The 23,306-nt window shown below is 46.4% G+C and overlaps 1 protein-coding gene across 1 annotated transcript in view; it reads left to right on the top strand.

The window, feature by feature from the left end:
- The window catches only part of ano5a (anoctamin 5a), a 266,097-nt gene extending 244,537 nt beyond the window's left edge, over positions 1-21,560 (top strand). Inside the window, exons 14-20 of the mRNA XM_041198339.1 lie at positions 2,109-2,278; positions 11,469-11,566; positions 13,626-13,756; positions 15,006-15,211; positions 17,209-17,378; positions 18,222-18,327; positions 19,777-21,560. Coding sequence (XP_041054273.1) covers positions 2,109-2,278; positions 11,469-11,566; positions 13,626-13,756; positions 15,006-15,211; positions 17,209-17,378; positions 18,222-18,327; positions 19,777-20,001 — 1,106 coding nt within the window. The 3' untranslated portion in view covers positions 20,002-21,560. The remainder of the gene's footprint in view (positions 1-2,108; positions 2,279-11,468; positions 11,567-13,625; positions 13,757-15,005; positions 15,212-17,208; positions 17,379-18,221; positions 18,328-19,776) is intronic.
- The last annotated feature ends 1,746 nt before the right edge of the window (positions 21,561-23,306 follow it).

Raw genomic sequence — 23,306 nt, 5'->3', positions numbered from 1 at the left:
TTGTACAAAGAACAGAGAAGCAGTCTGAACTAAAGGGCACAATTCTAAAGGGGATGCCGGAACAGAGACAACCGGGGGTATATGAGCACAAATCATTGGAGGTGTCAGGGCTGAGAAAGTGTTATAAAGCATACAGGATCCTGGGCTTTATAAATAGAGGCATAGAGTAAAAAAATCAAGGAAGATATGACAAACCTGTATAAAACCCTGGTCAGACCTCAACTGGCATATTGTGTCCAATTCTGGACACCACACTTTATCAAGGATGTGAAGGCTTTAGAGAGGGTACAGAAAAGATTTACAAGAATAGCTCAAGAGATGAGGGACTTTGGTTATGCAAATAGAGTGAAGAAGTTGGGGTTGTTCTCCGTAAAGAAGAGATGTTTAAGAGGCGATTTGATTGAGGTGTTCAAAATCATGAGGTGTCCAGAGGAGCAGATAGAGAGAGATCACTCCCATTGGCAGAAGTGTCGAGAACCAGAGGACATCGATTTAAAGTGATTGGAAAAAGAACCAATGGAAATCCGAGGAACAGCTTTTATGCCACAGCAAGTGGTTAGGATCTGGGATGCACTGCCTGAGTGTGCGGTGGAGACAGGTTCAATCATGGTTTTCAAAAGGGAATTGGATAAGATCCTGAAAAGAAGAAAAATTCAAGAATTGCCAGGGGAGTGTGACTAGCTGGGTTGATCTTGCAGAGAGTTGGCATTGGCACAACAGGTGAAATGGTCTCCTCATGTGCTGTAACCATTCTCTCTCCACTGATGCTGACAGATCTGAGTATTTTCAGCCCTTCCTGTTTTTATTACCAATAAATACGTTTTGCATCTATGATTACAAAAGTATCAGTGGTAGTTCAGTGGGTGGGTCAAAATCCTGGAAGTCCCTTCCTAACAGCAGTGTGGGTGTACCTACACCCCACACGGACTGCAGCGGTTCGAGAAGGAGGCTCACCACCACCTTCTCAAGGGCAGCTAGCTAGGGATGAGCAATAAATCTTGACCAAGCCAGCGAAGCCCACATCCCGCGAATGAATTTTTAAAAAACTAACTTAGAAGATTGTAGGTTCAAGTCCCATTCGCCTTGTGCTGTGCCTTTGGGACAAACTCTCTTTACGTACATAAATGGGCTTTATGCCCAAGTTAGGGAAAGTGGGCCTGAAGAAATTCTTGGTAATGAATAGCTTGATTGGCCTTTGGTGGTGCTTTGGTGGGGCTGAGAGATAGGAATAGATCAATGAATGGGCAATGGATTCCAATGTAGGCATATGAGAGGTCATCCACTTTGGAACTGAAAAGGATATTCAGAGTACGTTTTTAAATGGTGATAAACTAGAAACAGCAGAGGTCCAGGCACTTTACTAAAATGCCATGGAAAGGAATAGAAAATAATCAAGAAGACTAATGGATGCCATGCTTTTCACCTAGATGATTAGAATGCAAGGGGGGGCGGGGGGTAGAAGTCAGGCTTCAGCTACACTTGGCCTGTGTGAGACCACACCCGGAGGACTGTGAGCAGTCCTGGGCACACAACTTAGCTAGCAAGGACATAATTGCCTTGGAGGGATGACAGTGTTGATTTACGTGGACTCCAAAGATTAAATTGCAAGGAGAAATTATACAAACTATGGCTGTATTTCCAGGAATTTAGAAGGTTGAGAGATGATTCAATCAAAGTTTTCAAGATATTAAGGGGAACTGATAGGGTGGATAAAAATGTTCCTGCTGATTGGGGAGTCTAGGGGGCATATCCTTAACCATTGGAGGCAGACCTTTCAAGAGTGAAGTTAGGAAACAGGCAAAGTAGAAATCTAGAATGCTCTTCTGCAAATGGTAGTTAATCCTACATCAATTGTTAATCTTGGAACTAACTTTGATAGATTTTTGCGATCCAAAGTTATTTAAAAACTATGGGAAAAGATGGGTATATGGAGTTAGGCCACAGATCAACCATTGAATAGCAGAACAGGTTTGAGGCACTAAGTGGCCTACTTAGGTTTGAGAGGAGGAATGGCTGACTCATGTTCCTAGACCTATAAGAGCATTGAGGTGTCGTCACAGTGACTCCATGTAACGACCATGCTGTTTGTTCTCTTTTTGACTTACCAGAGATCCCCAAAACTCACTTTGAGTATGAAAACCGACTGACCATGAAAATGTTCCTCTTCCAATTTGTTAACTACTACTCCTCCTGCTTCTACGTCGCCTTCTTCAAGGGCAAGTTTATTGGTCGCCCCGGAAAATACAACCGTCTGTTTGGCTCATGGAGAAACGAAGAGGTAAGGCTTTTGAATGGGCAGCAACAACAACAACAACTTGCATTCATATAGGGTTTTTAACAAGTGAAACACCCCAGGCTGCATCGTAGGAGCATTAACAAACAGGATTTGACACCCAGCCAGCTAAAGGGATATTAGGGCCAGAATCGTCTCAGATTTGCACATACTGCGGTAGCGGGAGGGTAAAACGATGTCTTACTCATTGGCCGCAATGGCAGCTTCTCCTGCTGTATCATCTCAAACCTGCCGCATTAGTTATGCATTCCTGGGAAACGCGCCGCTTCCCTGGTCGACGGGCTCTCATTCACCCGCCACGCTATCACCTCGCCGCTTCCTCACATCAGACGCCATATTTGAAGGGCAGCCGTGCGCACACCTCTCAGTGCTTCCAGCCCGGGACTGCTGCCTGGAAGACATAGTCTTGAAAGGCAAACAAAAAGCAGCCGCCAGGTTCAATGACGTGTCCTTCAAATGCCTTTTGGATGCCGCGGAGGCTCGCCGTGATGTCCTCTACCTCCGCTGTGGCTGCAGGATGGGCAGCAACGTTACAAATCCAGCTGGGGATGCAATGGTCAGCGTCAATGCCCTGCAAAAGAGGACAGCCACCCAGTGCCACAAGAGGATGGATGGTCTCCTCCGTTTTGCCAGGGTAAGTCACTCTTCTCATCACTGTCAACTCTCACACTCTCAAACCCATCACACATCCACAGGGCCCTCACTCACTGCCAGTGCAAGGGACATCACTATTCACTCTTTCACACATACTGTCATTGTCCTCCCCCTGTCCATGGGATCACTCACCAACCACACAGGCCAGGCATACTTATCATCTGGCCTGGCAGGCATCCTGCTTACACTCTCTCCATCTGTATTCATGCAGGACAAGCTGGCACACAACAACAGGGAGAGGTCGCAGACCAGTGAAGGAATACCTGAAATCAAGGTCCTCATGGACTTTGAAATCAGAGCCATCCAGCTGGCCGGCGAGGATCTGGACCGTTCCTGTGCTGACAGTGAGGTCGGTGGTGCTCTACCAAGTGAGGATCCAGCAGTGCAACACCCATCAGACAACCATGTTGCAAATGATGTGTCCTGTTTCACAGGCCACTGCCATGCACTAATTATCTCCTTTTGCTTTCGCAGGCATATCTGCCAAACAGCCGACAGACTCCATGGCCCAGGGCCTCCAATCAAGCCCCAAAGAAACCTCTGAAGAGGAATCTGGAGGCATCCTCCCTGTAGCCCCTTCACAGCGCTCACTCACACCCACCATCAGCGCAGAGACACACACCTCAGTGGGACCTAGCTTTACAGTAGCCTCGGGATCACAATCTGGTGAGCACATTGCACTATCTGAACCACAGCAGGCAGAGGCACAGACTTCCTGGGTCCCCGGTACTCGGAGGACAGCTGGAGACCAAAAATCCGTTTAGTCCGAGTCAGTTGACGAGCCTCTGGATTCAGTGATGTCACAGTTGACAGAGCTGTAAAGTCAAGCTCGGGAACATCAGGAAGGGATGTCCGCTGCACTCCTCAGATTGCAAGGCACGATGGAGGAGTCCGTCCGTCTTCAGTCTGAGGTGATAGCGCCGGCATGTCAACGCACCGAGGTCAACATTGGTAGAATGGCGGCCGCCATGGAGACCTTGGTCCAGGACATCGATCCTGCACTGGTGCATTGCCTCAACTCACATTGCTGACGCAATAGTTGACCTCCAACAGTGTGTATATGAGAGGGGTGCCGGGCAGCTTGATCCCACTCCAGCTACCCCTGCTCCTCAAGGAGTCAGCCTGGAGTCCTTGGGCACCCATAGGGAGGGGGATCAGCAGGTGCACATTCCAGGCCCGTTCAACCAGGTGACTCCGGGAGTGTCCAGCCCACCTGAACCCACTCTTCCTGTGAACTCAGCAGCTCCAGCCCCACAGGCCAAGGAGGGTGCCACTGCCACACAGCAGGACCCCGAATGCAGGTCAGATCCCTCCAGGTCTCGGCCCTTCAGAGGACTCCTGTGAAGATCATCACAGACAGGGCATAGCAGGCAGCAGACAGCAGGCTGCCTCCACCTCTGCTGTGTTTGGCTGGGGAACACCAAGACATAGTGACAGGGCTAGGAAAATTAAGATGTAACTCTTTCAAGTTAAACCAATAAAACCAAATTAACAAAATTGGGATAAATTAGGCACAGCCCCTAATTCAGGTCATCTGTAAAACCAAGAACAAAGTTTAAAGGAAACTTACAAACTTTAAACCAAAATGTGATTAAAGGGGTCAACAAAACATCCCAGTCCCCGCGGTGCCCACCGGGCACGGAAGGCCTCGAGAGTGCTAGCAGACACTGTGTGCTCCCTCTCCAGGGACATACGGCCACGAACGTAGCCGCGGAAGAGGGATTAAGAAGATGTAACTCTTTTGAGTTAAAACCAATATAACCAAATTAACAAAATTGGGATAAATCAGGCACAGCCTCTAATTCAGGTCAGCTGTAAAACCAAGAACAAATTTAAAGGAAACTTACAAACTTTAAATCAAAATGTGATTAAAGGGGTCAACAAAACACCCCAGTCCCCGCAAGGCCTCGAGAATGCCAGCAGACACCGTGTGCTCCCTCTCCAGGGACATCCGGCCGCGAATGTAGCCGCGGAAGAGGGATTAAGAAGATGTAACTCTTTCGAGTACAAACCTGTTTCTATCTGTTTCAGATGAAGTTACATCGTTTCATAATTTGCCATTGTGAGATTTGAACTCTTGATGTTGGGGTTACAAACCCAGTACCATAACCACTTGGCTATTTAGGCCAAGCAGGTTAAGAAGATGTAACTCTTTTGAGTTAAAACCAATAAAATCAAATTAACAAAATTGGGATAAATCAGGCACAGCCTCTAATTCAGGTCAGCTGTAAAACCAAGAACAAAGTTTAAAGGAAACTTACAAACTTTAAATCAAAATGTGATTAAAGGGGTCAACAAAACACCCCAGTCCCCGCGGTGCCCACCGGGCACAGAAGGCCTCGAGAGTGCCAGCAGACACCGTGTGCTCCCTCTCCAGGGACATCTGGCCACGAACGTTGCTGTGGAAGAGGGATTAAGAAGATGTAACTCTTTCGAGTACAAACCTGTTTCCATCTGTTCCACATGAAGTTACATTGTTTCATAGTTTGCCATTGTGAGATTTGAACTCTTGATACTCTTTCGAGTACAAACCTGTTTCCATCTGTTTCAGATGAAGTTACATGTTTCACAGTTTGCCATTGTGAGATTTGAACTCTTGATCTCAGGGTTACAAACCCAGTACCATAACCACTTGGCTATTTAGGCCAAGCAACACATTTCCATCTGTTCCTGTTCAGATGAAGTTACATTGTTTCATAGTTTGCCATTGTGAGATTTGAACTCTCGATTTTGGGGTTCTAAACCCAGTACCATAACCACTTGGCTATTTAGGCCAAGCATTAAGAAGATGTAGTTGCACAATCTGGACATGGATGTTAATCACTTGTACATAATGTTCACTATTGTCAATAAACTCTTAACAATGTCTCCCTGCCTGCGGCTCCTTGTTCTGATGAGCAGTGTTCATGTCACTCAGATGTGAAACCTTTCTGCACAAGATAAAGGCAGGAGTCTCAGTCCAGGGCCTCTTCCCTGTGCTCTGTGCAGCCTTCAGACCAAAGTGACGGTCCGGCCTCACACTCACTGGACACATTTCTGATACCGGCACCTTGGTGGTGCTTGTCATTGCTGCCAGGATGTCGTGGACAGATGTCACAGAGTTCCGTCATTCTCTCTGTGTGCTCTCGGTACCTTTAAGGTGGGGCTGGCCCCCCATCTCTTCATCTGTGACCAGTGATGCTGTGCTCCTGAAGGGCTCAGGCGCTGAAGGCAGACAAAGGATCAGGTGGTTTTAAAGTTTCATGGCTGCATCTCTATGGTATGACCCTGATCACAGAGTGCAAGTGAGCTGCCCTCGGCCAGACAAGAGTCAGACATTCTCAGAGGCTATAAGAAGATCTATGGAGTGTCCTCACTGCATGTTGTCATCATCCTCCTGGAATTGAGCTACTATGAGGGCCTCCACTGCGTTTCCATGACAGGAGCATTGACACAGAGGGTATTCGCACTGCCATAAGCCAAACTGGAGTCAAACATTCACTGATGCAATGTGAGGATCTATGGTGCCTCCTCACTGCATTGTTGTTGTCATCATCCTCCATAAATCTAGCAGCTATGAGGGTCTCCCGAGTGCGCCTGCATCATCTGGCCAGTGTGAGGGCCTCATCACCGACATCATTGCCTTCGAGAACCTCCTCACCCTCATCCCCATCAACATCCTCCCCGTCGGAGGAGACCTCCAGCTCCTGCATCTCCTCCTCAGCCACCTCCTCTCCCAATTGCAGCGCCAGGTTGTAAAGGGCGCAGCAGACGACAACGATGATGTGTGACACCCCCTGTGGACGGTATTGAAGGGCTCCACCAGACCGGTCCAGGCACCGGAACCTCATTTTCAGCATCTCGATGGTTTGCTCCACCAAGTTGTGAGCTGCAGCATGAGCCTCATTATACCATTGCTCTGCTGCAGTCTGAGGCCACCACATGGGTGTCATCAGCCACATCCTCTGCGGGTAGCCCTTGTCCCAAGGAGTCAACCCTGCAGCTTCTGTGGACCCTGGATGACTTCAGGGATCTGTGAGCAACTGAGAATGTAGGAGTTGTGGACACTCCCTGGAAATTGTGCGCAGACCTGCGGAATGCGTTTGTGGTGGTTGAACACCAGCTGCACATTCAGTGAATGGAAGCCCTTGTGGTTGACATAGTTGACCCCTTGTTGCAACAGAGATCTGAGCGCCACATGAGGGCAGTTGATGGCACCCTGAACCTGTGGGAAACCCGAGAACTGGTCGAATCCAATCGCTCTTGCATCCTGGCTGTCCTGGTCCCGGGCTAAATGCACTAAATTTCCAGGGAGTGTCCACAACTCCTACATTCTCAGTTGCTCACAGATCCCCTGAAGTCATCCAGGGTCCACAGAAGCTGCAGGGTTGACTCCTTGGGGACAAGGGCTACCCGCAGAGGATGTGTGCCCTCGCGAAGATGGCATCTGTGACCTCATGGATGCATTTGTGGGTGGAGGCTTGAGAGATCCCACAGAGGTCACCTGTGGAGCCCTGAAAGGAGTCCCTGGCATAAAAATTGAGTGCTGCTGTCACTTTCATGGGCATTGGCAGTGGATGCCCTCCATGTTCCCGAGGTGCCAAATCCTGCAGCCGCTGCCAGATGTGACCAACCAGTTCCCTAGACATGCACAGCGTTCGGCGACACTGGTTCTTGGTCATCTGCAGGAATGAAAGGCGGTGTCTATAGACCCTGGGTCCAGCTAGGCGGCGACCAGCGCCGACTCGCTGTGACTCTTCGGCAGCATGTATGGGAGCCCCAGCCGCCCTTTCTTCCTGAGGGTGCTGTTGGTCCTCCCTCTGCCCAGTCAGACACCTCCGTCACTCACCTCTCCATTGTCTCCGCTCTCTGTAGGCCACAAAGCACACAGCTAGTTCACCAGGCTCCATGATCCTGATCTTCTACTCCTGCAGGATGAAAGAGAAAGACATGTGGGTTAGCATGGGTGTACTAAGAACCTATCTTAGTTAGGTCTGGAGACCCCTTAACACATCCTGGAGAGTGTTGGCCACCACTTGGATGGCCAGATGTTAATGCGCTGCATGGCTGCCCGAAACTACCCCCCCCCACCTCCGCCCCACTCCCCCTGACTGATTGGAGGCAGCTTTGCCCATTGGGCTGCACACTGTGCTTTCAGCTCAGGCACAGGCATTCTCCTAACCCACACTGCAAGGCTGCACTGTTAGCTTGAACCATGGGGGAGACTGGTCCAAAACGCGATGCATATAATTGCAAGGGGCTGTGAGCACCTCCAGCAGTAACTGCTCCATGGCCAGCTTTAGCAAGACGATTGTACAACGTGCCCAGTTGACCAACTGTTCTGCAGTTCACTAAAATGCTCATTAATTTGCAGTCTATGCCTGAGGGGTGAAAAGCTCCAGAGCACTTGGTGACCTCTTGTGTTGCTTGAGTGGGCAGCTAGAGGTGCGACCCCATGCATGTCAATGTGGCTGCACCTGAACTGTCTCAGCTGCAGAGGATTGGTCACTTTATACAAGGTTTCCCTAATGCGTGGCCACTTCCCTCTCTTCGGACCCCGCACATGCTTGTGCTCTACCCCTTCAACTGCTGGTCAGCCCTAGCCCCCACCCCACAGTCTTCCCACACCACCCCCCCCCCCCACCCCACGCCCCCAGCAACGCTCCTCAACCACTGGGCAGCCCTTGCTCCCACCCCCAAGTCGCCTCAACCGCAGGACAGCCCTTCCCCCAACCCCCACTCTCCCACCCCCCACAATGCTCCTCAACCACAGGGCAGCCCCTTCCCCCACTCCCAAGTCACCTCAACCACGGGGCATTGCTGTTTGTGGGAGTTTGCTGTGTGGAAATTGGCTGCCGCATTTCCTACATGACAACAGCGATTACACTTCAAAAGTACTTCATTGGCTGTTGAGCACTTTGTGACCTCTGCTGGTCAGGAAAAGCACTGTATAAATGCACATCTTTTCTCTCCAAATTTTATTTCCATTGAAATCGAAGCTGAAAATGACTTGCTTCCTGTGTAATAGCAAAGACAAACCACCAGAGGGTGCACTTGGCCAAGTACAGGACCCAAAGCTTGAATTCCAACTCAAATCCCAATGCAAAGTATGAAGATAAAAATCGGTACCAACAATGAACCAACATGTGTTCGATGCAGCAGCTACAGAACAGTTTAAATTCACCAAACTTTCCATTTTCATATGCAGGTTTTATAATTTACAACTGAATGACTTTAAAATAACAAAATCAGGAAATGACTCAGCAGGCCTGACAGCATCTGTGGAGAGAGAAAAAGAGTCATATGGACTCAAAACGTTAACTCTGTTTCCTCTCTCCACTGATGCTGTCAGACCTGAGATTTTCCAGCATTTTCTGTTTTTATTTCAGATTTCCGGCACCCATGGTATTTTACTTTTATTTTTTACTTTAAAATAACATTTTTTGCAGAAGTGATTCATGTGGATCATGTCATGACTTAGTTCACATAATGCGTTTCAGCAAAGATAATGGGGTAGAAATTTGTCTTTGACTGTGTCTTCGGCCTGATGCCTGCTTCATCTCGATCTGTCTTGGCAGTTTAAAATTCTCATCCTGCCTTTCAAATCCCTCTGTGACCTCGCCCTTCCTACCTCTGTAACCCTCTAGCTGCGCTCCTCCAATTCCGGCCTTATCCACACCCACAGCTTTTTAACCACTATGTCCAGCCCCAAGTCACCACAACCAGAGGGCAAGCTCTGGGTCCTGTACTTGGCCAAGTCCACCCTCTGGTGGTTTGTTTTTGCTATTACACAAGTAGCAAGTCATTTTCAGCTTTGATTTCAATGGAAATAAAATTTGGAGAAAAAAGATTTGCATTTATGCAGTGCTTTTCCTGACCAGCAGAGGTCTCAAAGTGCTCAACAGCCAATGAAGTACTTTTGAAGTGTAATCACTGTTGTAATGTAGGAAATGCGGCAGCCAATTTCCACACAGCAAACTCCCACAAACAGCAATGCGATAATCTGTTTTTGTTGGTGATGTTGACAGAGGGGTAAACATTGACCAGGATAACTCCCCTGCTCTTTTATGAAATAGTGTCGTGGGATCTTTTACACCCACCCAAGCAGCTTTGGTTTAACATCTCATCTGAAAGGTGGCACCTCTGACAGTGCAGCACTCACGCGGTGCTGAACTGACTCATGTGCCAGCCTTGAGTTTTGTTCTTATGCCCCAAAGTAGAAGTTTTGAACCCAGAGCCTTGAGACTCACAGCAATCAGCTGAGCCATGGCTGACACCAGAGAGATGTAAAAGGGGTTGCCCATTCGCTATCATCCATTACGGTTGCAGTGAGGTATAGTGGCTGTAGCATTTTTGGAACCTTGAATTCTCATGAATTGTACTGAAAGGTTACTTGGAATTTCTACCATGAGGTGTCATGAGAAATGAACCACTCACAATGGTGCCCATTTAGTTTCACTGCTATAATTCAACGGACAGAATTTTGCCCTTGGTGGGTGGGGCTGCTGACCACGATCGGCACTGTGCTGCGATTTCCACCAATTAAGGCCCAGCAGTGTGAAGTGCAAGCGGCAGTGCTGAGCGCTGTCTGTGTGTGTGTTGGGGGTGGGGTTGGCAAGCAGGCCAAGTGCAAATGGAGCTGCCTCAGGGAGATGAAGAGATATAACAAAAAATAATAAAGAAAATAAAATGTACCAAAACATGCCCCCTCGTGTGACTCATGTTATAAATGAAAAATTAAAGTTTTTATTTGCTTTTGAAAAGCCCATCCCAGGATGAGGAACTCACCAAGACTCCTTCAACAGCACCTTCCAAACTCACGGCCACTGCTATCTAGAAGGACAAGGGCAGCAGATAGATGGGAACACCACCACCTGGAAGTTCCCCTCCAAAACACTCACTACCCTGACTTGGAAACATATCACTGTTCCTTCAGTTACTGGGTCAAAATCCTGGAACTCCCTCCCTAACAGCACTGTGGGTGTACCTACACCACATGGGCTGCAACGGTTCAAGAAGGCAGCTCACCCACCACCTTCTCAAGGGCAACTAGTGATGAGCAATAAATGCTGGCCCAGACAGTGAAGCCTACACCCTGTTAATGAATTTTCTTAAAAAACCCACCTGTGGATGAGGTTTCCAAAAAAATGCAAAGGCCGCTTGGCCTTTTTGCCTGCCCGTCAACCGTTAGGTAGGACGGGCAGCGAAACATTTAGCTTTATTGAATATTTAACGGCCTTAACAGGCCTCTTAATTGTTGGTGGGCACACCTTAGACTCCGGCGTGGGCCTGCCAACCGAGCGATCATGCGACTGTGCATTGACGTCACGCTCGGCCGACATCATCGCGTGTCATTTCACGCTGGAACGGGTCAGGTGGGCACCCGCCCGCCAACCGAGAGAAAACCTCTGCCCATCGTTTCACAGATGTGGGTAGAGAGACATGTCAAATTCGCCTTTGAGTGTTTGTAGATGTAGAAGTGTTCACGTATTTGGTTTTATCTTCACTGCGTTTTGACTTCTCTCTGCCCCAATTCACACAGTGTGATCCAGGTGGCTGTCTCATTGAACTGACTACTCAGCTTACCATTATTATGGCTGGCAAGCAAATCTGGGGCAATATCCAGGAGTCGTTGTTGCCGTAAGTACATTTCTCAATTCCTGCTGCTTTCCATGTGCAGAACTGTGCCGGCAACCATAGCAGCTTTCAACTGTTCTGTCGGTACAACTGTTATCAACATTTCTTAGAATAAAGCTGTTAAGTAATTTAGTTGATAAATCTGTGGGCATGTCTAGATTAAGACTATAGAAGAGCCTAAATATGAGCAGGAGTAAGCACTGCAGCCCACACCACTTAACAATATTGTCACTGACCTTCTATCATGACTCCACCTGCCCTCCCTATATCCCTGGATTTCATTAGCTCTCAAAAGTCTATCAATCTCAGTCTTCGATATACTCAACGATCGAGCATTCACAGACCCCTCGAATAGAGAATTCCAAAGACTGTCAACCCTCTGAATGATTTCACGAATTAAAACTCTGTAACTGATCGATCAGTGACAATGAAGGACATGACTACATACCTCAAGAAGGAGCTGAGGGAACCTTACCCCAAATGTGCGTGCAAAAGTGATGGGCAGAATACAACGAACTGGTCCATCAAGCTTCTGCCATACACCATGGTGGCTGGTGCATCGTGATTCAACCTTTCTCTCCCCATTATTTGTTTTCCCCCTCACAGAATCACAGTGCACAAGAGGCCCTTTGGCCCATCAAGTCTGCACCGACACGTGAGAAACACCTGTCCTACCTACCTAATCCCATTTACCAGCACTTGGCCCACAGCCTTGAATGTTATGATGTGCCAAGTGCTCATCTGGGTACTTTTTAAAGGATGTGAGGCAACCCTCCTCCACCACCCTCCCAGGCAGCGCATTCCAGACCGTCACCACCATCTGGGTAAAAATGTTTTTCCTCACATCCCCCCCTAAACCTCCTGCCCCTCACCTTGAAATTATGCCCCCTTGTGACTGACCCTTCAACTAAGGGGAGCAGCTGCTCCCTATCCACCCTGTCCATGTCCCTCATAATCTTGTACATCTCGATCAGGTCGCCCCTTCTCTGCTCCAACGAAAACAACCCAAGTCTATCCAACCTCTCTTCATAACTTAAATGTTTCATCCCAGGCAACATCCTGGTGAATCTCCTCTGTGCCCCCACCCAGCCAATCCTAACTCACAGCCACGTATTTCCCTGGGAGAGGTGCATCACCCAGAGTCAACAGCGGAAAAATACACTGCAGAAACTCCCCCAACTCAGGTGCCTAGAAACCAGTCCGGGATGTTGCATGAACCAGACGTTTTACCTTCCACGCGATATGATCTCTGCTCCAGTCAAGAGCTGCTCAGTTCCCTCTTGAAAGTACACAGACAATAAGCACGTCAGCTGAATGTGTGTTCCAAAGGCTCACTACTCACTAACCTGCCTAACATCCAGTCTATTCCTGCTCTAACACAGTTTAAACTCACTTCCCCACCGGTCCTCCAAACACACTCTGTGGAGGAGGGAAGAAAATGAATCAAAGTAACAGTGCGGCGAGAAGCTCTCTCACCTCCACTCTGCACCCTGCAGCTCGAGTCTGACCAATCTGCATTCACCTGTCTGTTACATCCTGAGCACTGATCCGACTCATTATGAGTTTTGATCATTTAATGAGCAAACCCTAGACTCTGACCGTGCAGGTGACCATGCAAACGACCCTTTGCAACCTTCAGAGCTGGGACCAGGTGCTTAGGCTCTTTGATGTCACCTGATTATCCCATGCGGCTGCTTGACCATTATTCCAGGGATGAACGTCCAGACTGTGGGGCAGGGTGCTTCCCTGAAACGGCCCAAACAGGTAAACACAGAGATAAAAACAAAAAGGAAAACTGCAGATGCTGGAAATCCAAAACAAAAACAGAAACAGAAATACCTGGAAAAACTCAGCAGGTCTGGCAGCATCGCCGGAGAAGAGCACAGTTGACGTTTCAAGTCCCCATGGCCCTTCAACAGAACTAAGTAAAATTAGGAAATGATACTGCCAGACCTGCTGAGTTTTTCCAGGTATTTCTGTTTCTGTTTTTGTTTCAGACCAGGTAAACCCTCAGCACCAGCGACAATGGCCTCTCATTTCATTTTTCCTGCTGTTTCTGCAGCTGGGTGAAAAACTGGTGGGTGAGTCGGAATGCCAGGCACCACCCGGAGAAGCTGTATTCTCGCTGGGAGCAGGACCATGACTTGCAGGACGTGGGCCAGTTTGGCCTCTTCTATGAATACCTGGAAATGGGTGAGTGAAGCCACTGATCAATCTCGTCTTTATCAAGTCAACACCAAGGGAGGAGGCGCTCCCGACGTTGAACTGACTTGTAACTTTCTGGGACCGTCGATGAATTTCAGGCCCCGGCCGTCAAAAGCCTTCCTTTCACAAGGCGATGATATCCGATTCCACGTTAGGTCAGCTCCCGAATTTCAACAAAACGGTTTTGTTTTTTTTTTGACCGTCTTGAATCTCCATGCACGAGGCAGACAGGGGACCTATTCCGAAGCTTTTTCCAGTGCTGGTTTTTTTTTATATATATAACTGGCATTGGAAATGCATCCAGGAAGACTCCTGCTCAATTATCACCTCCTTCCTGCCTCCCTCCTGCAGAACTCCTCGCTTTCCATTCCCCATCTCCCGATGAACGGGGAGTGTATTGCAGAGAAGCGATATCCTGGCAAGCACCTCGGAGTCCTGGAGTTTGGCAGGTTCCAGCTGCCGACGTGCCAACCCACCACCGTTTCAAACTCAAGATTAGATGTTATGCAATAACAGCGTTCACTGAAGGATCTGGAATACTAGGATCTCCGCTCTTCAGTTTGCTTTGTTCTCCATTTTGCATTGCATCCTCTAAGCAGGAAACTTATTGCAAGCATGGTTTCAAATTTAGCTGGGGTTTCCCATGTAAACCATCTTCAGATCTAGTCCAACCAATCAGTGGTTTACTTCACTGCATTTGTGGTAACAGTTTGTGTGCTTTCTTACACATGAAAGTGGAAAGAAATGGAGTTATGGAAAGACGAACATCTAATCATTCAGATAAAAAGGGTGTGAGATCAGAAAATGGGAGGCTGGATTGATTTGAAAAAGAAACCTGATAGAAAACGGTAAAGAAAAATTAAAATTTGGACAATAAGGAGGAGGAAATAAAGTATAATATCCCAAAGTGAATATTTGACATGAGAATTTATTTGGGTTTGACAGCCATTTGGTTGGCTCCAATTTTATTAAAACAATCAATTAAAATCCTAATTTGATAGCGCTCCTCCTTCCGGTTTATACTCACTCTCATTTTAATCATTTGTTCAGCCCATCGTGTAAATGGCGCAAGTTTCTGGCTCCCCGTATTTCTCCGCAACTCTGGCTTCAAAGTTAGAAGCCATCTTTCCTTTGTGTAGTCAGTGGTTTGAAGGTGGTCGCAATTTGGAAGCGACGGAGAGCGTGGACGGAGAACGGAAAAGAGTTTCAGTTGTGTTATCTGCTGTCTAATTTGCAGTCATCCAGTTTGGATTCGTCACTCTCTTTGTGGCCTCGTTTCCTTTGGCACCTGTTCTTGCTCTGCTGAACAACATTATTGAGGTCCGCGTGGATGCCTGGAAATTTATCACACAGTTCAGGAGACCCATGGCAGCAAAGGCCCACAGTATAGGAATATGGCAACAGATTCTGAATGGTGTGGCCATCTTTTCTGTGGTTACAAATGTAAGTATAGTACCAAAGTGTTGTACCATGAATTCTTAATGCAACATCAATGGTGGGGAAAATGCTAGAGTCTATTATAAAGGATGTGATAACAGGACACTTAGAAAATATCAATGGGTTAGACAAAGCCAACATGGATTTCTGAAAGGGAAATCGTGTTTGACAAACCTACTGGAGTTTTTTGAGGATGTAACTAGCAGAATAGATAAAGGAGAACCAGTGGATGTGGTGCATTTGGATTTTCAGAAGGCTTTTGATAAAGTCCTACGTAAGAGGTTAGGGTGCAAAATTAAAGCACATGGGATTGAGGGTAATATATTGGCATGGATTGAGAATTGGTTAGCAGACGGGAAACAGAGTAGGAATAAATGTTTTCTTTTTTTGGAATGTCAGGCAGTGACTAGTGGGGTACCGCAAGGATCAGTGCTTGGGCCCCAGCTATTCACAATATATATCAATGATTTGCGTGAGGGAACCAAACATAATATTTCCATGTTTGCTGACGACACAAAACTAGATGGGAATGTGAGTGGTGAGGAAGATGTTAAGAAGCTTCAAGGCAATTTAGACAAGTTGAGTGAGTGGGCAAACACATGGCAGACTGATTCCTGGGATGGCGGGATCTTTGTATGAGGAGATTGGGCCGACTAGGCCTATATTTACTGAAATTTAGGAAAACGAGGGGATCTCATTGAAACAAATAAATTTTGACAAGGGTGGACAGACTGGATGCAGGGATCATGTTTCCTCTGGCTGGAGAGTCTAAAAGAAAGGGTCACAATCTCAGCATACGGGGTAGGCCATTTGGGACTGAGATGAGGAGAAACTTCTTCACTCAGAGGGTGGTGAACCTGTGGGATTCTCTACCACAGAGGCTGTGGAGGCCAAGTCACTGAATATATTTAAGAAGGAAATAGATAGATTTCTATACTCTAAAGGCATCAAGAGGTATGGGGAGAGAACAGGAGTAAAGCGTTGAGACAGAGGATCAGCCATGATCATATTGAATGGTGGAGCAGGCTCAAAGGGCCGAATGACCTGCTTCTATTTTTCTATGTTTCTATGTTTCTAACATATTCCTGGAAGAGTAGATTTTCAAGATGCTCACTCAGGCCGAGTAACATGGCCCACCCTGAATCCAGACCAGAAAACTGTGGGCTGGGTACTTGCTCATGGCTGAGGATTTGGGAATTACCCACTGTAGCCTTTTTGTAAATATCAGACTGTTGGTGTCAAGTAGACCTCTACAAACTCATATTAGTACAGGATTTAGACCAGCATCCTGGCGCACAAGGACATAAGAATTAGGAGCAGGAATAGGCTAAAAGGCCCCTTGAGCCTGCTCCACCATTCCATAAGATTACAGTTGATGTTCTACCTTAGCTCCACTTTCGCGCCCTATTCACATATGAACAATGTCGGACATAAAGAGAAAACACTGCTCCATCCAACCTGTCCTACACAACTGTAACACCTGGTGCACAACAATATATACACTCCCCAGCCCATCTGAAACCATGCAATCTCCTGGGAGAGGTGAGCAACCATATAAATGATCAAAGGAAACTGGACAATTTTCCTAGAATTTATTTAAGAAACATTCCAGAAGACTGAGGTCTCTTCATAAGTGGATGCTCGGAAAAGGGTGGATTTCGACCATTTTTTATATTGTAGAATAATTTAAAGAGATCTTTTTTCTCTTTGAGCTAAGTTACTTTTTGGAACTGTTATGTGAAATCATTGAGGGACAAGAGAATGATTAGTGTTCAAAATTATAAGACTATAAGACGTAGGAGCAGAAGTAGGCCACTCGGCCCATCGAGTCTGCTCCGCCATTCACTGAGATCATGGCTGATCTGAAAATCCTCAACTCCAATTTCCTGCGTTCTCCCCATAAAGTTCTTGATATCCGTATAAGCGCGCTGCAATTTATTCATGAAGAAAAATGAAGCTACTTTGTCCGACAATAAATGACTTCTCCTTTCAAATTCTTTTAGGCTTTCATTGTGGCCTTTACCTCGGATATGATCCCCCGTTTAGTTTACAAATACGCATATTCTACAAATGACCAACTTCCAATGAAAGGCTATATAAACAACAGTCTCTCAATCGCCGATGTTTCACTTTTAGAATCTAAGAAATTAGATAAAGAAATCACAACTTGCAGGTAAGAATTTAACAAACACCTTTATGTTTCTTTTCCAGGTAAACAGATCACCAGTGGTACATAAATTATAAACATATTTTTAAATGATATAAGATAACTTGATTCTTTTGCACATTAACTCCCAACTAGCACAGCTAAAGACAAAGTTCAGATACTTAGCATGTTGGGCACTGGTAGTAGTTTGCAGGACAGAAGGACTGGGAGGAATTGTGCTGGCCTGACAATGGACAACGTAGAGTTTCTAGTTAATGAAAGCATGTTCCGACCACCCTAAAGCAACAAGGAGATGACTGACTCCACACAGGAGTTTCTGGAGACAAGACGCAGAGCTTTAGCTGTAGATAAAGTCCACGTGTGAATGTGACAGGCAGGCAAAGTGGTGTGTCATTGATTTATAGACAGGTAGTCTAATGCACACTTTTTCGATTGAGGCACAGATGCAGCTACAGCATCTCTTGCATTCCTGGTATAAGCAGGGAGGTCGACCTGAAGCATTCTTATTCATTACTCCAGTTACAATCATCTATATTTACTTGGTAGATAGCAAACCTCATCTTGGGAAGTATTTAACAGTCCCATGAAGACCTTTATTGATAAGACAGGCAGTCAAGAGAGTGAAAAATCAGTTAAAATGTCAAGCCCCTCTTACCAAATCCTGCAGCAAAACCTCCCACCTTGCAAACGAGAACATCTTTCTTAGAGTCAGAGTGGTTTGGATTTTAATACTTCGACTTTTATTCCCTCATTAAGAAGTTTTTAAAGATGCCATAAATTATAACAATCTGAATTACGTTTTCTACTTTACATAAATGTTTACCATCAGATTCCTTTTGAATTTTGCAGGTATAAGGACTATCGTTACCCATTTGGACACAGATTAGAATACCAGCACACCATGCAGTTCTGGCACATTTTGGCTGCGAAAATGGCATTCATTATCATCTTAGAGGTATCATTAAAACCTGCTCCTATTCATTAATCTCCGATTCTGAAATGCAAGTGACTGGAAAAATGTGTCCTCAAAGCCTGTTAAACACTTGAAAGTGATAGGCTTGTGTTTTCTAATTTGGAGGGAATTTGACTCATTACAGCTTGTTAATGTTAATTTGTATTCCCATTGGGTTGGGTGATATTAACTTTCATCGCGTAACCTGACTAACCACCTCTGAGAAGGTCAATTTGTGATATTGATCACCTTTACTCAGGCAATGATATTGAGTGTCCACCAACACTTCCAGTGGGACATTCCAAGCAGTAGAGCTGGAACCTGGCAAACTGGAGGAAGAGCTTTCCCATCCACAGCTACCACATTCCATCTACCCAGAAAGATAAAACAGCAAAAACTGGGAAATAAGAGTACTGGTCCGAACTGGTCTTGTATACGTTAAAATGGAGCACCAGTAAAAACTGGGAAATAAGAATACTGGTCCGAACTATATTTTCCTTCTGGGTAGGATCGAGTGATAAGCCTGCTGAAAGTCCATTCTGTTGCTCATCTTTTTATATAAGGCCAACTACCACAAGCTGGGCCATCCACACGCTGCTGTGTCCCATTCTGTGCAGGTGAGGAGGCAACGGAAAAATCACGGAGTCCGTTGTGGTACCAGTTAAAGTATGTCCCATCCCAGTGGGTTCTGTTGGAGTTGCCAACATGCCTATTTTCTTCACCACAAAATTCAGCGCTTTGCAAAGCGCACACAACGGCCTGTAAATCCCATTCTGCAACCCCGCTGTCCTCTGGATAATCTGTGCAGTCCCTTCGTTAAATTGGGGCTAAGACATATTGAGCACCTTCAACCTGGTCTGTTAGTGAGAGTGACTCCAGCTAAATGGGCTGCAGTGTAAACCACTCCTGACAGGGTGGAATAAGTGAAGAATTCCTTTTTGATCGACATGTGCATCTTGATGTCAACAATATCGAAAGAAAGGAATTCATTTCATTTTATATAGCGCATTTCACATCGGGTCAGTTGGAGATGCTACCTTGTAACTAAGGTTGCTTCTACCCTCTTGGGTGGAGGCAAAAGATTGGATGGCACTATTGGAAGAAAAGCAATGAAATGGGGCGCTCCTGGTTCTCTGACCAACCTTTGTCCGGATCATAATTTCAAAATGCCCAGATTATCAGGTCATTTCTGGGATCTTACTGTCCACACATTGGCTACCTAATTTCCCAGGGTATTGAAAGTCAACTTATAAATGAAACTTCTTCCTTATTTCTTTCTCAAAACTAATTACTAATGTCTAGGTTCAACCAGATACCATTAGGTGTTACAGAATTCAGAAACTTTATACCCCTGAGCCCCCTGTTTGAACATCAGGCGTCTGCCATGTTTTTCCCATGTTATCTGTTCTACTTTGTAATGTGATAATGGATCTTTTTGCTGTTCAACTCCAGCATGTTGTCTTCCTGGTGAAGTTTACAATCGCCGCACTGATTCCGGACGTTCCAAGTGAGGTGAAGGCTCGGATAAAACGGGAGAAATATTTAACACAGAAGATCCTACATGAGTACGAACTCAACAAACTCAAAGAAATGCTTGTTGGCACAGGGAGCTGTGCTGCAAATAAGGAGGTCTCAGTGCAGGCAGAGAAGATGGAGCTGCTGAAGGAGGAGTTATAGTCCACACAGTGGCAGGTTTAAAATGTGCCAAGAAAGGACTTACTTGTTTGTTTCTGAAAGACAATTGTTTTGTTTCTTTAACGAGGAACAAACTTGCCATGATGGCATGGAATTTGGCGCTAGCAATCATGATGTTGCTGCCACTAATTCAGATAATACGTCCTACTATAGACTCCGTGAGCTGCTGCTTTCAGTGCGACCACATATTGGCTTCTGTCAAAGTAGTTTTCTATTCTGGAAATGAATGTTTTCTGCTGTTTTCCTAACTTGCCATCCCATGGAGTAAGGAAAATTTCTATTGCTGTCAAGGAGAACCTGACTGTGAAACCTTCCAAAATGTAGCCACACTAGTTGTGATGAAGAGCTCTCGTATAGGATCAGGAAGAAGGACGTCAACATGTTAGTTAAAAATATATTTTAAACCTATCACCCTGTCTAATCTAGAATGCAAAGCAATGCATTCCTCTGATTGGATACAATATCTTTCCATTTCTTGGTTTCACTCCTTTAGCCATAGACTCAACCCTCTTTCCTTTATTCCTTCTCAGTCTCTTGACTTTTCTCGCCCACCTTTCTGTCTCTTTTGTATTTCTTGCCTTGTCCCTTGTCCAAATTTTGCATAAATTCACCAGCACGGCAACACCGCCTGTAGCTTGTGATACTGTAGAAAAACATTTAAACCAAACTTGCGCAATGGAGTAAGATTATGTCCCCCAGACTCAGAGTGGAAACTACTGGTAGATGCACAAATGTAACTACTGATCGCATCATTAACCATTTCACAGATGTATTTTCTGGGGCGATCACTGCAAAAAAAAGCCCTTTATGCATCAAAGATACAGCTCCTCTCAATTTTTGCAATCTTTTTTGCACATGCTGGATACAAAAGCCATCATTTTCTTGAAAACCTCTGTGGCTAGAGCTAAACACTATACCTCTCTTTATTAAGAACATAAGAAATAGGAATGGGAGTAGACTATTCAGCCCCTCGAGCCTTCTCCGCCATTCAATAAGATCGTGGCTATTCTTTACCAAGACTTCAGTAAGGAAACGTACCATTTGTTTAAAATCAAAATGTGCTCTTGGAAGTTGCAATAAGACCTCCAGCAGTTTTAAACATGTGGGTGTTTAAAGTGTAGAGTGAGTACTCAGTGTTCTAAGCACAGATGCCTTGATCTGTAGCATGGGGCAGGATTTTACATTCCCCTGTCGGTGGGTTTGTAAAGGCGGGGGGGTAGTGACCATAACATTTCTCGGATGGCCGTGGTTCCTGCCTGCCCCAAATGCTCCACAATTTTGTGCTTGGACGGGTGAGGCCTTGGCCAGCGGGCCCACCCTGGCATCAGCTGAGGCCCTTAAGTAACCAATTATTGACCACTTAAGAGCCATTTCCCGCCCAGCCTCAATTTTCAGGCTGGCAGAAGGAGTTCAGCAGCAGAAGGCAAGCCTGAAAATTAACCGTGTTCAGGCCACGGGAAGGAAGTGTGGAGAAGGGTGTCTCATCAGCAGCCCCCTTTTTAACATCGGGCACCCCTTCAAAAAGTTTGACTCCTTCCAGGGGTCTCTTTCCCACCAACCCCCCCCCCGCCCCCACAGCCCCGACCTCCCTACCAACACCGCCACCCCCGCTCCGCAGGCTCAAGGCTTCACCTCCCCTCCCTGCCCTGAGACCCCCACACTTACCTGGCCCTGGGCTCTCATGGCTTAGACTCTGGCAACTGCTTGCAGTCCCAGGCCTGTCCACTTGCAGCTTCTGGCGCTGCAAGGACTAGAGAGCTGCTGGCCAATCAGATTGGCTGGCAGCTCTCTGAGGCGGGGCTTCCTCCTCAGTGAGGGACAGAGGTCCCTGCCTTGAGCCAATTAACGCTTGTTGCAGTGTGAAATCACTGCGGGGCAGGGATATATTCTCTGCTGACTTTTCAGATGGTGGGAAGGCAAATCCTGCCCATCCCAAAAATCCTGGCCATGGCTTGAGGTCCATTGAGGTTTAGAGACTAGCCTGATATTGTGCTATTCTGCCCTCTACCCGTGCCCCATCACTGCTCCACATTAAACCTAAAGATGTGTAGAGAGATCCTCCATCAGTGATGTCACTGAAGCAACCCATGGAGGCAGTAGGTCACCCCTGGTGACTCACCAAGTAGCCAACGAGAATTCTTCTAGTACGGCAAAAATATTTCTGGTTTACTGTATTCTGTAGGTAGAAAGAGTGCTTTGAACAAGAACAAGCCCACTAGGGGGCGGAGTTGTGAGGGGGTGATGGGGGAATGCAAGATTATGGAACAGGGGACCAGCTCCTTTTGTTGCTACTGGTGAATGGGCCTTGCATTAAATATAGGATCAAATTTCTGACCGCACTAGCTGGGACAAGTTTTAATAGACGGAAAATGGCTGTGTGCAAACAGTATCCTGATACAAGCTTCCGGGAGGTGAGACTTACTCCAGCAGCATACATTAATACAGTCACATTTCTAGTTTCCTCCATGACTCACACAAAGGCTTAATGGGAAGTATGTTTGTTTAGTTCCAAATTTAATTTATTTTTAAATTCCAATGCATATAACCTTTTACAAAAAAGCAAACTGACGTTGGGTCATTGCTATTCATATATTCTATTTAAAAGAAAGTATGTAGTTATAATTTTAAGACGTTTAGCTTGTAGTGAAGCCAGTATTAGTGGAAAATGCCTGCTACAGGCACCTAGAGTACCAGACTTAAAAGGCAAACACAGCCATTTGCTAAACAATCCAGGCTGGGAGTTTACGAAGAGGAGGACCGGGCGTGGGGAGGTGGAATGGGCCTCTCCAGTGGGGCAGAAAGTCTAGCACCGCTATGAGGCCCTTGCAATCAGTGGGTCGATTTCCCATTGAGGCCCGTTCAGAGGAGCTGTGCCAAGGAGTCGTGTCAAAATTAAGACAGAGGCCAGAAGTGACCGGTTGCAACTTGTGGTTCAAGACTTCCTCAAAGCAGCTGGTTAAGGTACCCCGTTTTTAACCCATCCACCAAACTCTTGATGGGGGTTGTCCCAGGCATCAAGTGCTCTGACAGGACGAATGGCAGGAACCAGAGCCGAGGACATTTATGGCATAATTCACGCAGGGGACACATTTTTTGGCAAAATAGTTGGGGGTGGGGGGCTGTCAAAGAGTGGATAGTGTCCTCCAGCAAGTTTGTGCCCACATGGTGCCCATATTCACTGCAAAATTCACAGATACTGCGGGGAAAATTCAGTCTGGCCTCTTTTGCAATAACCACCTTACCATCACAAACGAGCAATGCAAATGACACGCACCTCTCGTTCGGAC

The sequence above is a fragment of the Carcharodon carcharias genome, chromosome 10 (genome assembly GCF_017639515.1).
Source record: "Carcharodon carcharias isolate sCarCar2 chromosome 10, sCarCar2.pri, whole genome shotgun sequence".
Taxonomy (NCBI): Eukaryota; Metazoa; Chordata; class Chondrichthyes; order Lamniformes; family Lamnidae; genus Carcharodon; species Carcharodon carcharias.
Note: the sequence above shows the minus strand (reverse complement) of the source record. Positions and strands in the feature narration are given on the sequence as shown.